At 46.7% G+C, this 18,377-nt stretch overlaps 1 protein-coding gene across 6 annotated transcripts in view; it reads left to right on the forward strand.

Moving 5' to 3' along the window:
- Positions 1-18,377, forward strand: part of NINL (ninein like) — a 217,475-nt gene that overhangs the window by 140,391 nt on the left and 58,707 nt on the right. For all 6 annotated transcript variants that reach the window (XM_066386922.1, XM_066386923.1, XM_066386921.1 and 3 more), the window contains 6 exons: positions 7,145-7,317; positions 8,389-8,455; positions 10,879-11,069; positions 11,850-12,002; positions 14,211-14,381; positions 16,727-16,863. In XM_066386922.1, coding sequence (XP_066243019.1) covers positions 7,145-7,317; positions 8,389-8,455; positions 10,879-11,069; positions 11,850-12,002; positions 14,211-14,381; positions 16,727-16,863 — 892 coding nt within the window. The remainder of the gene's footprint in view (positions 1-7,144; positions 7,318-8,388; positions 8,456-10,878; positions 11,070-11,849; positions 12,003-14,210; positions 14,382-16,726; positions 16,864-18,377) is intronic.

Consider the following 18,377-nt stretch of genomic DNA (forward strand, 5'->3'; position numbering starts at 1 on the left):
GGGGGTGCATTTCTTCTTTTGAATCAGTGATTTGGTATTCTTAGGATATACTCCTAAAAGTGGGATAGCTGGATCAAAAGGCAGCTCTATTTTTAATTTTTTGAGGAAACCCCATATAGTTCTCCACAGTGGCTGCACCAGTCTGCATTCCCACCAGCATTGCAGGAGGGTTCCCTTTTCTCCATACCCTCACCAGTACTGTACTTACTGTATGTTGTTTTGTTAATGAACACCATTCTGACAGATGTGAGGTGGTATCTCATTGTGCTTTTAATTTGCATTTCTCTGATGATTAGTGATCTTGAACATTCTTTCATATGCCTATTGGCCATCTGTATGTCTTATTTGGAGAAGTGTCTATTCAGTTCTTTTGCCCATTTTTTATTTGGATTGTTTACCTTCCAGGTGTTGAGTTTTAGAAGTTCTTTATAAATTTTGGTTGTTAAGTCCTTATCAGACGTATTGATGAATGTGTTCTCCCATTGTGTGGGTTGTCTTTTTATTTTGTTCATGCTTTTTAGTTTGATATAGTCCCATTTGTTCATCCTGTCCTTTATTCCACTTGCCCGTGGAGATAAATCGCAAATATATTGGTATGAGAGATATCGGAGTTTACTGCCTAGATTTTTATGGTTTCATGACTTACATTTAAGTCTTTTATCCATTTTGAGTTTATTTTTGTGAATGGTGTAAGTTGATTGTCTAGTTTCATTTTTTTGCATGTACCTGTCCAATTTTCCCAACACTATTTATTAAAGAGACTGTCTTTACTCCATTGTATGCTCTTAACCTCCTTTGTCAAATATCAATTGACCATAAAGGTGTGGGTTTATTTCTGGGCTCTCTGTTCTGTTCCATTGATCTGTATGCCTGTTCTTATGCCAGTACCAAGCTGTTATTAGTTTACAAATGGGCTTGTAGTGTAACTTGATATCAGGAAGTGTGATACCTCCTACATTATTCTTCATTTTCAAGATTGCTGAGGCTATTCGTGTTCTTTTCTGGTTCCATGTAAATTTTTGGAATATTTGTTCTATATCTTTGAAGTATACCATTGGTATTTTGATAGGAATTGCATTGAATTTATAGATTGCTTTGGGTTATGTAGACATTTTAATGATGTTTATTCTTTTTATCCATGAACACGGTATATGCTTCCAATTGTTTGTATCTTGCTTGATTTCTTTTATCAATGTTTTATAATTTTCCGAGTACAAGTCCTTTACCTCCTTCGTTAAATTTACTCCTAGGTACTTTATTTTTTTTGTTGAAGGGGATTATTTCCTTAATTTCTCTTTCAGACAGTTTATTGGTGTATAAAAATGCCACTGATTTCTGAATATTAATTTTATATCCTGCCACTTTGCCAAATTCATTTATCAGGTCTAGTAGTTTTTTGACTGAGACTTTACGGTTTTCTATGTACAGTATCATGTCATCAGCAAATAATGATAGTTTTACTTCTTCTTTTACAATTTGGATGCCTTTTATTTCTTCTTCTTGTTTGATTTCTGTGGCTAGGATTTCCAGAACTATGTTGAATAAGAGTGGTGAAAGGGGGCACCCCTGCCTTGTTCCTGATCTTAAGGGGATTGCTTTTAATTTTTGCCCATTGAGTATGATGTTGCTGTGGGTTTGTCATAGATGGCCTTTATCATGTTGAGGTATGTTCCCTGTATTCCCACTTTGCTGAGAGTTTTGATCATAAACGGGTGCTGGATTTTATCAAATGCTTTTTCTGCATCTATTGATATTTTCATGTGATTTTCATACTTTCTTTTGTTTCTATGATGAATCACACTGATTGGTTTACAAATATTGTACCAGCCTTGCCTCCCCAGATAAATCCCACTTGATCCAAATGATGTATGATTTTTTTCATGTATTGCTGGATACAGTTTGCTAATATCGTGTTGAAAATTTTAGCATCTAAGTTCATCAGGGATATTGGCCTATAGTTTTCTTTCTTCATAGTGTCTTTACCTGATTTTGGAATGAGAAATATGCTTACCTCATAAAAGGAGCTTGGAAGTCTTCCTTCATTTTGAATTTTATGAAATAGCTTGAGAAGGATAGGTGTTAGTTCTTTTTTGAATATTTGGTTAAATTTGTCTGAGAAGCCTACTGGTCCAGGACTTGTGTTTGCTGTGAGTTTTTTGATAACTGTTTCAATTTCATTTGTTGTAATCAGTCTGTTTACTTTTTCTGATTCCTCCAGATTGAGTTTTAGAAGATTATATGTTTTTAGGAATTTATTCATTTCACCTAGATTGTCCAATTTTTTGGCATACAGACCTTCATAGTATTTTCTTACAATCCTTTGTATTTCTGTGATGTCCGTTGTTACTTCTCCACTTTCATTTCTGATTTTATTTATTTAAGTCCTCTCTCTTTTTTACTTGATGAGTCTGGTTAAAGGTTCATCAGTCTTGTTTACCTTTTCAAAAAACCAGCTTTTGGGTTCATTGATCTTCTGTATTTTTTTTTTTAGCCTCTTTGTCATTTATTTCCACTCTGATTTTTATTATTTCCTTCCTTCTACTTCCTCTGGGCTTATTTGTTGTTTTTTTTGTAGTTCTTTTAGATGCAGGGTAAGTTGTTTATTTGATTTTTTTCTTGCTTCTTAAGGAATGCCTATAGTGCTATGAACTTCCTTCTCAGGACTGCTTTTGCTGTGTTCCATAAATTTTGAGTTGTTGTATCTTCATTTTCATTTGTTTCAAGGAAATTTTTTATTTCTTCCTTGATCTCATTGATAATCCATTTGTTATTTAATAATAAGCTAGCTAGCCTCCAAGTGTTTAAATGTTTTTCAGTTTTATTGGAGTTGATTTCTAGTTTCATGCCATTGTGATGATTTTAATCTTTTTAAATTTATTGAGACTTGTTTTTTTCCTTACGTGTGGTATATCCTAGAGAATGAACCATAAGCACTTGAAAAGAATGTCTATTCTGCTGCTTTGGGGTGAAAGGTTCTGAAGGTATCTATTAAATCCAGTTGATCTAGTGTGTCATTTAAGGCTGCTGTTTCTTTGTTAATTTTCTGTATGGAGGATCTATCCATTGATATTAGTGGGGTATTAAAAACTACTATTATAGTTTTGCTGTTGATCTCACCCTTTGTATCAATTAAAGTCTGCTCTATATATTTAGGTGCTCCTATATTAGGTGCATAGATAATTACAATGGCTATATCCTCTTTTTGGATTGCTCCCTTTATCATTATGTAGTGACCTTCTTTATCCCTTACTGTAGCCTTTGTTTTTTTTTTCTTTTTTTTTTGTTTTTTTTTTCTTTTTCTCCTGAAGCTGGAAATGGGGAGAGACAGTCAGACAGACTCCCGCATGCGCCTGACCGGGATCCACCCGGCACGCCCACCAGGGGGGCGATGCTCTGCCCACCAGGGGGCGATGCTCTGCCCCTCCGGGGCATCGCTCTGTCGTGACCAGAACCACTCTAGCGCCTGGGGCAGAGGCCAAGGAGCCATCCCCAGCGCCCGGGCCATCTTTGCTCCAATGGAGCCTCGCTGCGGGAGGGGAAGAGAGAGACAGAGAGGAAGGAGAGGGGGAGGGGTGGAGAAGCAGATGGGCGCTTCTCCTGTGTGCCCTGGCTGGGAATCGAACCCGGGACTTCTGCACGCCAGGCCGACGCTCTACCACTGAGCCAACCAGCCAGGGCTGTAGCCTTTGTTTTAAAGTCGATTTTGTCAGATATAAGTATTGTAACCCCAGCTTTTCTTTTTTTTCCATTTCTATATGCGTGAAATATTTTTTTCCATCCATTCACTTTTAGTCTATGTTTATCTTTTGTTCTGAGGTGGGTCTCTTGTCAACAGCATATGTACGGGCCTGTTTTCTTATCCATGCAGCTACCCCATATCTTTTGACTGGAGCATTTAACTCCTTTACATTTAAGGTTGGTTTTTAAAGATGATTGTTCTTAAATTAAGTTGTAATCCAATTTGGTCCTGGGAGGTGGAATGTCAGCTTACTCTGTCGCCATCTTTCTTCCCTTAACTAAATTTATTTAATTTCTATATTTTGTTACTCTTTCCCTATAAATAAAAATGCACATCCACACAAAGAAGACACCACCTGAGTCTAGGGTTTGGGTCAGCAGGAGTGATGTACTGTCTAGCAGGGCCCGGAGGGGCCATGTCTTGTGCTCTGTAGACATTCCAGGCTGTGTGAGGGGAGCTAGGCTGTGCCTGCACTGAAATATGCTTGGCCTGGGTGACTTACTATATTTCCGACCCTGATAGCGTATGATTCCTATGATTTTTGTGTGTTGCCCCATTAATTTTTACCATCATTCCTCTTGTTTCTGTTCTGACTTGCCATGTGGACACTTCTAGAGGAGCACTTTTTCCTGTTGGGTTTAAGGAGGCAATAGGTTCCTGGACTGTTTTTGAGAACACTGGGAATATTATGAAAAGACATGCTTTTCTGGGTGGTTCATTACACTAAGGCAAGTGCGAACTGTCTGGCAGCTATGAGGAAGTGGGACCAGCATTAAGGACAGGGTGGGACTCCGGACATGGACTAGGGGCCAGTTAAGGAGGGGAAGCAGAAGGAAGGAAAATCAAATCTATAAAGCAGAAACATGTTGGTTGCATGATCTCCAGATGTGTCAGCGTGAGGACTGAGACCGGGAGGTGTCCACGGTTTGGGCCTGGGGGCCAGGACTCTGCTTCTCTGGGGTCTGATGACTTAAGAGGGCATGCCAGAGCTCCCCTCCAAGTTTTCTGCACCTGGTTTTCCCACATATGTTGCAGCTATCCACTTCTCACCTGACACAAAAATCCCTCTCCAATATCACCGGTGAGGAGGAGGATTCTTCCCCACCCACAGTAACCAGCCAGCAGCCTCCCTGTGGATGGAATCCTGAATCAGAAGCAAAAGCCTTTATTCATTGGTCCTTCACTCACTCCCTCTGCAGTACTCTATGGAGAGTCTTTCTCACTGTTTGTAGTTTGGTCCGTCCTTCACTCACTCCCTCTGCAGTACTCTATGGAGAGTCTTTCTCACTGTTTGTAGTTTGGTCCTTCTGAACGCGGGTGGGTTTGCTTACAGATACTCTTGCTTTCCCTCTGCTGACTTGGACACTTGGCCGTTCAGCACATCCCCTAAGCCTTCTCACATGGTGGGAGTTTGTTGGGCCATACCCTGTTGTCCCAGGGTGATTAGTAATAGGGCCTGTGATTACCGCAAAGTGCCCCAGTAGGGTCAGAAATTATATAGTCAGCCTGCATATTGTAGGCTGTCTTTTTTTTAAATTTAATTTAATTTTATTTTATTTTTTGTATTTTTTTTCTGAAGCTGGAAACGGGGAGAGACAGTCAGACAGACTCCCGCATGCGCCCGACTGGGATCCACCCGGCATGCCCACCAGGGGCGACACTCTGTCACCAGGGGGCGATGCTCTGCCCATCTGGGGCGTCGCTCTGCCGTGACCAGAGCCACTCCAGCGCCTGGGGCAGAGGCCAAGGAGCCATCCCCAGTGCCCGGGCCATCTTTGCTCCAATGGAGCCCTGGCTGCGGGAGGGGAAGAGAGAGACAGAGAGGAAGGGGGGGGTGGAGAAGCAAATGGGCGCCTCTCCTATGTGCCCTGGCCAGGAATCAAACCCAGGTCCCCCGCACGCCAGGCCGACGCTGCACCGCTGAGCCAACTGGCCAGGGCCTGTAGGCTGTCTTAAATGTCACACTCTTACTTTATATTCCGCATGTCCCATGTGGAACCAAGCATCTTTCTTCCAGAAACTCCTCCTGCGTCCCTTGTTTTTGTCTGTTACTGGCATCACCCTTCTTCTGGTTAACCAGCATGGACTCACCATCCTCCTGATTGTCCCAAGATCAGGGGCTGTGGACTGGCCATTCTGGGCATGAAAGAAAGAACTATGGTGGTACTTGGGCTTAAGGAGTCTGACTTCTTTTGCGGTGAGGCTCAAGACACATTTGCGATGAGATGCTCTTCATTTTCCTGGCCTGGCCTGGCCTGGCCTTACAGGGCCCTTTTCCTCTCCTGTTGGCCTATTCTAATTGCTTCCCTCAGAACTCATGTCCTGTCCTGGCCTTCCTGTCTCTCCTGTCTGCCCGGAATTCTTCATAGAGTCAGTGTCTTGTCTTCTCTGCCTGAGAGGTCCCAGCTGCTCTGTGCAGATGTGGATAGGTCATGTGTAAAGAGGAAAGTGCCACATTATTAAGGTTTAACCCATTTATGCCTCATGCTCCATTATTGGAACGGTCATGATGTGGGAGTTACTTATATTGTACTGCTCATAGTCACCACCAAGATCTGATATTTCACACCTGCCTGCCTCCTGCGCATACATGTTATCACGTGATGCACAGAGTTAGTCACTGCAGCAGATAATGGCATGCTGGGAGCTTGTGAAAAAGTGATATGAATTACTGCTAAATTTTTGAAGAACAGAATTTCAGAAATTTCAACCTCCAGCTTAAATGGGTTTAGGGATTCTCATGAATCCCCAAACCGAAGTTCATACCTGCCTGTGGCCCAGACGTTAGACCTGTATGGAGCCTGAGCCTACGCAGCTATATCTGAGGTCTGCACCCATCTGGTATGTTGCTAGATTATTAGAAGGGTTTTTTGGGGATTTTTTTGCATAAAAAACTGGATTTTATATTAGTTTTTAAATTACTTAACAAAAGCAAAATATGCTCAAAATAATTTAAACAGTATTTAAAGTTTAGAGTGGAAAGACCCTGTCTCCCATCCTGGCTTTCTTATTCCTTGCCCCCGGGGAATAGGATAACTGCTGTTAACTGTTCCCGAAGTTCTTACAGGTGTTTTCTGTGAGCATAAAAGTGCCTCGATCAGGGAGAGATAAACAGTGTCCAAATGTGCACCTTTTTAAAGGCATCTCAGTGACATGTGTTGGGCCTAGAGCAGGCGTCGTCCCTAAACTACGGCCCCCTGAGGCCATTTATCTGGCCCCCGCCGCACTTCCGGAAGGGGCACCTCTTTCATTGGTGGTCAGTGAGAGGAGCACTGTATGTGGTGGCCCTCCAATGGTCTAGGGACAGTGAACTGGCCCCCTGTGTAAAAAGTTTGGGGACTCCTGGTCTAAAGGTTGCTTTAGAGGCCTGTTCCTTCTCCCCTCGTCTCACGTTTTATTTTCCAGTTGCGTCCCGTGCTATCCCACCAAAGTATGTGAATGGCTCTAAGTGGTATGGCCGTAGGAGCCGGCCCGAGCCACGAGACTCTGCAACCAGAATCAAATGTTTGCCAGAACAACAAGCCAAGGCCACCGTGAGAAGCCAGGTTCGACGCTCTGCATCTCTGGAAAGTGTGGAGGTGAGTCTTGGGACCCTCTTCCCTACCCCAAGCTGCTCAGCACTGTGGAAATAACACTTCACTTAGTCGCTACTCACTACAGGAAGATGTGAAAGGGAGAGTGGCAGTCCTGGGCGCTTTGTCACCAGAAGCGTAGTGCACTTTGGAGAATGGCATTTCTTTTTGAAGTATCTCTAAGTCTACTTGTCTGCAGGGAATTCCGGCCACAGAGCATACTCCTTCAGATATTGGGGTGGTAGAATTTGTACACAAATCTCTTGTTTCTGTTCCTTGCTCACCGCAACCACTTTTCAAGAAGGCCATTTTAAAACAATTTTTCCACTGATATAAGAGGGGGGTGGGGGAGGGGAGATAGAAAAAGAGAAGCATCAACTTGCCATTTCCTTTAGTTCCATTTAGTTGTGCACTCACTGACTGCTGCTTTTACATGCCCTGACCGGAGACCACACCTGTGACCTCAGTGCTCTTGGACAGTGCTTTATTCACTGAGTCACCCAGCTAGGGCCTCAAGAAAGCTATTTTTATGATTTTACAGGAGTGTAGTAGTAATTGGGCAAGGATACAAAAAGGAAGGTGCCTTTCTGATGCAGTCACAAGATTAGGTATTTGGATGTATCAAACCCACCAGCCCACGGGCCTCAAACACTTAGAATTTCCTGAGCCACACGTTTACAGCTTGGTGAACACATGACACGGCAGGCCCTCTGGGGCTGTGAGAGTTGACTCTGCCCCCAGTTTCCTGGAGCTTTCACTGTGTCTCGGGCTGACCGCGGAGCTGGGCTCCAGGGCCACTTACTGTTCTTGAAGAGATGCTGGTTTGGGAGCGTTTTTCTCTCTTGATATGTAGGGTATGAGCTCTTGATCGTGTTTTTGTTGTGAACTACTATGTGAGTGTAAAGGCAGCCCCGCAGGGGTAGCGTTGTATTTGGAGTGTTGTATGTCACTACGCTGTTGGTCCTCTTCCTCGGACATCTGTACCCAGCCCCAAGACATACTGTCTACTTCTTCCTGGTGTTCTGCCCACTGCTACATCCTCTGGGGAATTCATGTCTTCTTTTAATTTTTCTGCAGAGTCTCAAGTCAGATGAAGAAGCTGAAAGTGCTAAAGAACCTCAGAATGAGCTGTTTGAAGCGAAAGGTAAAGCCTTGGCCTAATGCTCGGTGCTCCCTTTCACCAGAGCTCTGAGTGCTCCAGGAGCTGGGTTACAGTGAGCTAGCCAAGTGTCGTTTCCTGAGAAGTGTGTAGTGTGGGTCACGTCCCTAGTGGGCCTCTTCTCCAACGTGGGTCTAGTTATGAGTCTGTCACTCTATCTCCAGCAGTTGTTGAGGCCTGACCCACAGACAGAGGCCACTGGCGAAGGAAGCAGTGTGGTTCTGCCATATTTCATGGTCTTCAGAGACCAGCGTGATCTCAGCTGGCAGGTGTGGCCCTGGGGTCTTAAGCCCATTGCTTCCAGGGCAGGCCCTGCATCCCCTTCCTGATGTACAGGCCTAGGTGCAGTCTCCCCCCTGCTGTGGGTGAGTAGTCTCAGCCTGGGCCAGGGGCCCTGTCTGTGCCCCTTACAGAGTGCACAACATAGTCCTGGTCCTAGAGAGCCAGAAAGTAGCAACAAGAATACCTGTGATGTATCACAGAGCACAGAGTTGACCTTGAATTTCTGCTGCAGCAAAATATCAGCAGTTTGTACTGAGCACCCTTTAGATCGGTGGTTTTAAACCTTTTTACACTTGTAATCTGGTGAAAATAGAATTATTTCAGGGACCACTGAAGCAGAAATCATTCTGAGCATTAGCAAATTCGACTAAGATTATTGGGTCTGTAATCTGCATACAACCTCAGAGTGATTAACTCTCCAGTGGTTGAAAAACACTCCTCTAGATTGTGGTACTCAGGTGCAGGGCCATTGTTCGTTCAACATTTACCTCCATAGATGTCAGGGGAACTGACCTGAACATCTGCCTGTACTGCTGGATGGAGCAGATAGGCCCCTTGTGTTAGGAAGAGCAGCCGAGCCATCACATACTTACTTCCTCAGACTCTGAGTCTAAGACTGTGCTCCTGGGGAAGGTTATTCACAGAACTGTTCAGTGCTTGCTCCTTGTCTGGGAGCAGGCTGCTTTCTTCCCAACCTTGCCTTCTGGGTCAGAACCAGTGGTAGTGCACGAACACTCACACCCAACTTCAAAGGATTCAAGTACTTTCTCTGCCAGCCTCAATAAACCACAGTATCAAGATTGCTTTTATATTTTTCTGGAAATTTTCGGCATCGTAAGTTGGAAGGAATCTCAGAAATGGCCCTTTCCTGCCTGTTTCTTTCCTTTTATTTTCTTCATTCTCATCCTATGTCAACCTTTGTGACCATGCAGGCCTTGCTTTTCTTGGGAAAAGTGACTTTCTGATCATTAGTTGGTTTATCACTGTAATTAACACCAAAGTGGCTCATCTACCTGAAAGGTACGGACCTCTAACATAGAAGTAAATCTGAGTTAGGTAGAAGCAGCCCTCTTTCTATGGTGGGCTGGTTGTGGAGGTGAATGTCTGGTTTGAAGCATAGCTCATCTATGGATAGCTCCTCATGGACACCCTCAACATATGCCCTTTTCCGCAAGTCGTTTCTCTGGCAAAGCTTCAGAAACATTAGCAAGGAAAGTTATGAAAACTGGCCATCTGTTACCCAAATCCACTGCTAAGTTTTTGCATGTCGAAGGCACCTGTACCTCCTGATGTGAGGTGGTAGGTAGTACACAGTCTCATCTGGAGAGTGTTTCTGTCTTCATGTTTACAGGAAATATTAGGGATAGAGGAACAAGTTATATGATACCATGAGGAAACAGACAAATCCAAATGGGGGACATTCCATAGAACAACTACTGATCCACTCCCTTAAGTAAGGTAATGCTAGGGGTTGTGGGGCAGGAGAGGTCCTAATGATTAAAAGACTTAGGAGGAGTAATAACTAAATCACTGTTTGGGTACCAATTTAAACAAGTCAACAGGGAGACTATTTTGAGACAGTTGGGAAATTGTTGATTTTGTTAGGTGCGATAGTGGCATTGTGGTTATGTAAGAAAATGTGCATGTATTTCAGAAGTAGATACTAAATATTAAACATGTAGGGGAGAAGGATGAGATCTAAGTTTACTTTCAGGCACTTAAACAAGAGCAGAAAAAGAAACACTGAAGTCAGCGTGGCGCGGTCTTTATCGTCACAGAGCCTGAGTGAGGCTGCACTGGGCTCAGTGGAGCATGTTCTTTACTTTGTGCAGGTCTGAAAAGTTTCTAAAAATAAAATTTTATTAAACATCTTATACTCAATGCAGATAATGCAGCCCTCTTTTACGTTCCTTTGTAGGCTCCCTTCAGAAAAAGCTTCCCCCATGAGGGGCGGAGAGGTTTTGTTATGAAATTTGCAAACACAGATTGAAGTTGACGGACTTGTACTGTGAATTGTGAATGCCCATGTACCGACCACCTAGATTCCACTTTTGATGCTTGCTACTCACCTGTGTCCGTCTGGTTTCAGAGTAACTTACTGGCAGGTGTGTTCCCCTTTGCTTCAGGCCAGCTGCCAACCTGGGGTCCTGAAGTCTTTGGGAGCCCCCAGAAGTCCTGCAGCCTCTCCTTGGACACCCCTGAGAGCCAGGTCCAGAGCATCTGGGAGGAGCTGGGAGTGGGCAGCAGTGGTTACCTCAGCGAGCAGGAACTGGCTCTGGTCTGCCAGAGCATCGGTCTTCAGGGACTCAAGAAAGAGGTAAGAGGGGCCAGGACAGATCAGCCTGGACGACTGGTTCCTCACGATGGCCATGGTTGATGTTGGAGCTGGAAAATCCCCTCTCTCTGCAGACACTGGTTAAGTTATATCAATTTCTGTCTAAAATTCTTTGATGACTCCCAGTGCTTCTGCTAAGGGTCCCTCTCTGACCATGCATGACCCCAGTCTCACCAACCTCTAAGCATCTTCACTCAGGATTCTTCTTCCGCCTCTGTGCCCTTTCCCTGTACCCGCACGGCCTTGTTCTGCCACCGAGGCCAAACACAGTGCCCTCAGAGCCTCACCGCGTTCCAGACAGCTGTATTCATCCCTTTTCACCTCCTGCAGGTGCCAAAAGGAGGAGGAACAAGCAGTGGTGATAGGACACCCCTCCCCCTTGCTAACGTCCCCCTTAGTCCTGCTGCCCTTGCTAGACCCTGAACCTCTAGGGGCCCAGGCCATGCTCCATATGTATGTCTTTTCCACCCTCCATCGAGTTCCTGCCACATTAGACACTGAATGCGTATTTGGGGAATTTAGGAAGTTCAAGTAGCACCCATTTCCAGCAGGATGGAGACTGACCAGACATGTAGATTTCATAAGCCAGAGCCGGGGAGGCCAGATGTGACCCAGCAGTTTGAGTTTGGATGTTCGGGCAAACTGCCCTGCTGGGAGAGGGAGGTGGATGGGAGGGTGGATGGCCAGGCCTGGCTGAGTGTGGCGGGCATGTGGCTGCCTATGGTAGAGCGTCTGAGCAGAGGTGTGGTGGCTTCTGTTTAGGAATTAGAAGAACTGTTTAACAAACTGGATCAAGACCGAGATGGCAGAGTGAGTCTTGAGGAGTTCCAGCTTGGCCTGTTCAATCATGAGTGCCTGTCACTTCTGGAATCTTCCACTCCCAGCAAACTGAGCAGGTTCTGGTCTCATTACCAGGTAAAACGAGACAATTAAATCTTGAACTAACTGCTCTCACTCTCTGGCTCTCAGCATTTTCCACAGACCTGCCCTTCTGCCTGTGTCCTCACAGTGAGCCCCAGCAGTTAGTGGGGGCATGCACATGCATGTTCCACACTGCACTCAGTTAAGAGAATCTCTTGCCCTCCTCCCCTCGTGTTGCTGTGAGAACATGTCAATGAATGGTTTCTGAGCCTTCCCGAGAGTTACCCAGGTACTCATTACCCTGTGTTTGTTCTTCTAGAATTGTGTCTCTTATACAATGACCAGGTCTCTACAGTTGGAGAAGAGCAGATTTTAGGCAGTTGTGATTTTGTTGATGACCATTGGCCTAGTGTTTGGTTTTCTCAGGACAGTAAGGCCGGCCTCTCCCACCACAGGGCGGGTGCTCAGGGAGCCTTGCTGATGCTACTTCGTTGACATGGCTGATCCCATGGTCTGTGGGTGATGGTGCAAGACCAGTAACATTGTTCACTGCCAGGCCAGGTAATCTGAGAATCAGGTTTCTGAATTTGAAGTTGGCAAGAACGGACAAAGAAGAAACTAGGAGTGCTGAGGGAAGGTGTCAGGCCACAAACAGTCAGAGACCACAGTGAGGTCCCACAAGTCATGCTCAGAGCTAGTTAGAGGGAGGTTCTTTCTTCTGAGGTGGAGCTCCCTGTTTTCTCCTGTCCTGATATGGAGGCACAGCTGGAGAGGAGCCTGAGCTACGGGAGCAGGAGCCAGGCCAGGCGGCATCCCCCCACGCTGGTCAGAGGCCAGGGGCCCAAGTCTGCAAAGACTGTCCAAGCTGACACGGCTGTAGGGTGGGAGGTGTCGCATCCCGTACATGTGGACTGTGGCATTGCATGGCAGAGCTTGGCGCTCAGGTGTGTGCCACAGAGGGAGGTTAACCTCAGCCCGTCTAGGCTGCACATGGTGACACAGCCCTCAGAGAGGAAGCAGGTGGGAGGGAGCCTAGGGTGGTCTGGGTGCATTTGGGTTCCTGAGTTTCTCCATGTAGCCATGCATTCTTGAGCTCCCTCTCTCCCTCTGTAAACCGTGAAATGGCTACTTTGTAGGGCTGTAAAGTGCCCAGCCCAGGCTAGTGAACACCCAGTCCTTCAGTAACTGTCTGTAGAGAGGGAGGAACACAGCTGAGAGCAGAGGAGGCAGGTGGCTGCTGCACCCACAGGAGAAGCAGAGGGCAGGCAGGTCAGTGAGCCCCTGCTGCAGAAGAGGGCGCTGTTATGGGAGGTGGTGGGCTGGCAGGGGCTTGGCTGGTCCAAGGGAACATTACTCTAGCAGAGCCCTGAGCAAGGGACCAGCCCTGAAAGCATTGGGGTCACATGTATTAGGCATCAGTATTGGCTTGGAATATCCAGAAAGAACAAGGAGGCACTAGAGCCTGTGAGGAGGGCATGAGGGAAGGCTGGTGAGGATGCTGTCCCTACAGGTGTGGTGGGACCCTGGGGGCCTGCAGGAAGGGGCTCCTGCTGTTCACTCCTGTGGCCCCAGACAGCGAATACTTGTTCTAAAGGACCCTGGCTAGAGCAGAAAACAGAAAGGAAAATAACCTTGCCCTGTGGGTTCTTGCAGCACCTAAGCCTAACAATCAGCTTTCTGGCCAAGATCCTTTTTTGCCTTCATTTAAAAACTCCCTGAGACTTTGTTTCTGAGTGTTGAGGAAATGCTCAGGCTGTCCCCCTTTCCCCCTTAAGCTCATTTTGGGCTTCTTTCTGCAGACTGCACTTCCTCATGCTGGCACGTGCCTTCTCGGGCTCTTCTTTTGTGAGGCCAGGCATGCACCATTACTGATTCAGGGGAGAGATGTTAAATTTCTCTGTGTCTCCCACTGAGTGGTACTTGCTGACCAGTCTGGCCACTAAGGTGCTGGGATGCGTTCCTTGCACAAGGCCTCAGGTGGATGGTCGGAGAGAAGATACGCAGGGTCCTCAAGAGAGGGTTGAACTGGGTGAGGAGCCCTGGGTTCAAATCCCCACTCTGTAACCTGCAATGCTGTGCGATCTTGGGCAACTCGTGCGCTGGTGCCATGCCTTTGTTCCCTTCTCTGTGAGCTCTTAGCAGGTCTCCATGGGACAGCAAGAGCTGAGCGCAGGCGGTGAGGTCACAAAACGTTAAAGATGAACAGGTGTGCTTCAGAGACCTGTGTGCTCACAGGCTACCCCCCTTGTTTCCCACGCGCAGGTCCTGGAGGAGGGTGACTGCCTCCCCGCCACGCCATCGTCCCTCGTGTCCGTGTGCTCAGGCCCGCGCCTCTTCTACAGCATCGACGATGGCACCGGGTTTGCCTTTCCGGAGCAGCTCATTGCCTTGTGGGCCCAGGACGGGCTTCAGAATGGCAGGAAGGTCTTGCAGGTTTGGAACTGGTCACTCACAGCTTGCCCCAGTGGGAGGTGTCCAGGCCATGTCGTCGGGCCAGGCAGGGGACCTGAGGGACCATCTGCCCACAGGGGTTGGGCAGAGCACCCTGCAAACACGGGGTATAGAGAATCCCATGTAAGGAAGGCTAGTTGGAACCACTTTTTTCTTTATATTTTGCTTTTTTTTTTAAGATTTTATTTATTAATTTTAGGGAAGAGAGAGAGAGAAGGAGGGAGGAACAGGAAGCATCAACTCCCATATTTGCCTTGACCAGTCATCAACAGTATTTTAGCTCGATACTTTATCCACTGTGCCACCACAGATCAGGCTTATGTTTTGCTATTAAAATATAGGAAAATCTCACTTAAAAGATAATAAATTAAAAGTAGAGGAAACAACCTGAAAATCCATTTGTAGATAGGTTTGAAGGTTTCAGGCATTTATTTACCTCAGTGCATTTCAGCCTAGGGGACATTCTGTTTTTCTGGATGGGGGAAGTCAGTCCCATGGACAAAAGTGTGCAGAAGGCCTCTTCCTTGTGGATGGCGATGTCTTGGTGGACATCACAGATTTCTGTCACAGAAATCAGCGTTTTCCACCCAGAGCTGGCTGCCCAGCTCAATGAGCGCTTCTCCCTGCATAGCCCCTACTCACCCAGACCCTCCCTCACTGGGTCACACCTGGGGAGGCTCGCTGCCCTGCTGCTCCACCCAAGCTCCTCCACACTCTTGGGGGCTGATCCAGGAGGCTGTCCTCAGATGGGCTGGGCTTCTTCCAGCATCAGACCCCAGGAAGAATGCTGAGGGGAAGTATCGTGAGCCAGACTGATTATTTTCATTTCCAAATTTTACTTCCTGTTGAAAAAAAGTGACAGCTATGTGGAAATCTATAAGATAATAAAGCCTGCCCCCCACTCCCCGCTCCCATTCTCCAGGAGTGGCAACAACAAATGGCTTTGTGGGCATTGATTCTATAGAGCTTTTCCCTCGCATAAAAAAATTATATATTTAGACATTGCAGTTTTAAAAAAACTGTTTGTAAAATTGGTCTTATACTGTGTATCTTGCTAATTTGTGTTACCTTTTGTTTATTGTGGGACACGTAGGTTTTCCCTTTTATAAATCTGGGCATTTAAAATGCTATTTCTGTAGGCTAGATTTCTGATTACACATTTTAACTCTGACAGGTTCTGCCATATTGCCTCCAAAAATGTCCTTATGAGCACAAACGACAGTACGTGAAGGCTCCCCTTCTCCCACCCTCTCTCGTCCTCCTCCTCCTTTCCTTCTTCCTTCTTCCTTCTTCTTCTTTCTCTGTTTCTTCTTTACTTCAGTGCAATACATAAAATTGTTCTTTTATTTTTAAAATTCTCAGGGAGAAAGAATGCTCTGTTCTCTGGAATGCCTAGCCATGGTTCATCTCTCTCTGATAGATCAATATGCCACCAACAGAACCACCTTATCCATACATATAGTTCATAGAGATGTACCAGTGTCACAAACCAGCGTGACACGTAATTTTGCAGGTCTCGTGTTGGAATGGCAGAGGATTAGAAAATAAACACGGAAAGAAAAAGGATGGGATCGGAGGTCTTCTGGAGGCTGATCACCTACCAAAAGTGCCTACACTCCTAAAAGCTTTATATTTATAGTGTAAAGCAAAGTCATTTGCAAAACAAAGAGAGCTCAGATGCAAAGTGACATTTCTGAAGCAAACCAAGCATTCTCCCAAGTGCAGAAAACCCCCCCCCCATACATAACATTATAACTTCATAAAACAAAGGGTAAGAGAAGAACTGCCTCCAGTCTCATCGAGGGTCATGTGGGATGGGACGAGTAGAAGCCATCAGCATCACAGCTAACATGGAGGTGTGGGCAAGGGCGTGTAAACTGCCTTTACCAACTTAAGCAAGCAAGTGAGGTAGGGGGTGGGCAGCAAGGACCCTGTCAGCTTACTGCCAGTCCCCCACATCTCTGTCCCCCACAAATCTAAACTGCAAGGACTGTCAGCTTGCACTCTCCCACATACCAGTCAGGATTCTATTTGTTTGAAATGACAAAAGCCCAACTCATAATGACTTAAGCAGAGAGGAAGCTGTTAGGGGTTCCCCTGAGTGGGCACTTGGGGGTGAAGGATGTCAGGCGTTGGGACTCTTGGTCATCCAGGCTGTTGCCAGGATCTTCTTCCATCTTTCTGCCTGCTTGTCGGTGGTGGCGGCCTCAGGTCAGGTCTCCTCACACAGCTCCCCAACACCCACAGCTTCTCACAGCTACTCATTTCACAGTTGGAGTGGAAAAGCCACTCAGCCTGTTCTGCCTGACGAGCCTTGCTATTTCCAGAGCCTTGACTTCAGCTTGGAGGAGAAGGTGAACCTTTTGGAGCTGACCTGGGCCCTTGAGAACGAGCTCATGATGATCCCCAGTGCCACTCAGCAGGCGGCCCTGTCCTGCTACCGCCAGGAGCTGAGGTTCTGCCAGTAAGAGCCCCGCTGTGGTCGGGGTGGGTGTGGGGCATCAGCTGGCCCAGCGGGCCCGAGGGGTTGTCCACACCAAATGGCCAGTCCCAGGGGCGGGGGCTCTGCACCCTCTGCTTTCCTTCAGCTGCACTCCTAGTGGGACAGGGAGAAAGGTGAGCAGTGAGAGCAGGCTGAGGGCTCCCTGTCCTGCAAGGTTTGTGCATGTGTGTGATCTGAGTAGGGCCTAAGGGCCCAGTGAACTGTTCAATGGCTGCTGCTTGGGCTTTTGTGGCCATAGAATTTAGGGGTCACTGGCCTTCTCTCCGACTTGATGAGAATCTTATAAATCTATGCCAGAATTGTCCCTTAGCCTTTTTTAGCAAGGTTCCAAAAAGAAGAATTTGAACTTGACACTCCGCTTATGCTGGAGCTCTCGTAGCACAGAGGGAGAAACCCTCCACAGCCAGTGGGAGGTGTGCTGCTAAGAGCAGCCAGAGGGGGCTCAGTCCTGGGTGGCTGGTTAGAAAGGGAAAAGAATTCCTCAGGCGTGGTCACCGTGTGCTAAATCAGTGGTCCCCGACCCCCCGGCTGCGGACCAGTACTGGTCCGTGGGCCATTTGGTAACGGTCCACAGAGAAAGAATAAATAACTTACATTATTTCTGTTTTATTTATATTTAAATCTGAACGATGTTTTATTTTTTAAAAATGACCAGATTCCCTCTGTTACGTCCGTCTAAGACCCACTCTTGACGCTTGTCTCGGTCACGTGATACATTTATCCGTCCCACCCTAAAGGCCAGTCCCTGAAAATATTTTCTGACATTAAACCGGTCCGTGGCCCAAAAAAGGTTGGGGACCACTGTGCTAAATGACAGGCCAAGAATACATTCCACTTGAATTGGGTTCAGCTTTGGTTTAGCTGATTATTCAGGCAGTGGGAGGTGGGAGGGGGGGAAGCTCTGTGCTCCTTCAGCGGAAGAAATGGTCACTGGAATAGTGATTGCCAGGAGTGAATCCAGTGCATCCAGGTATTGGGGGGAGGTGTGACTGGACAGATGCAGGACCACTCCCACAGATGGCTTCTGCTCTGGGTGACTCGCCTTGCACTCACTCAGATACCAAGTTGTAGGTGTCTGGGCTGTGGCCACACGGGGGATTAGATGGCTAGCCCTGTGCCCTTATGCTTCCAATCCTAGATTAAGTGCTGGGGACTCCTGGGACCTAAGTCTCAGCTGGAGACCTGAGGGTGCACTGATAAATTCTCACCTGTTCGCGGACACCTGGAGGTGTGGCACACTAGCCCTTTAGGCTCAACTTCTTTGATTCAGAAACCTTCTAGAAACTTTCCTTAAGTCATTTATTTCTTTCAGAATGTACATCTGTAAAATGGGCATAGTAATTGTACAAACCTCTTTGGGAGGTGGGTGACGGTGGCACGAGGTTAGAGGTTAGCACAGCACTGGGCCATGCCGTGCACCCAGCGAGCGCCATCCTTTTCATCATTCATGCAGACACAGCTCGCTGGGCCCAGGA

This window comes from Saccopteryx leptura, chromosome 5, assembly GCF_036850995.1.
Source record: "Saccopteryx leptura isolate mSacLep1 chromosome 5, mSacLep1_pri_phased_curated, whole genome shotgun sequence".
Taxonomy (NCBI): Eukaryota; Metazoa; Chordata; class Mammalia; order Chiroptera; family Emballonuridae; genus Saccopteryx; species Saccopteryx leptura.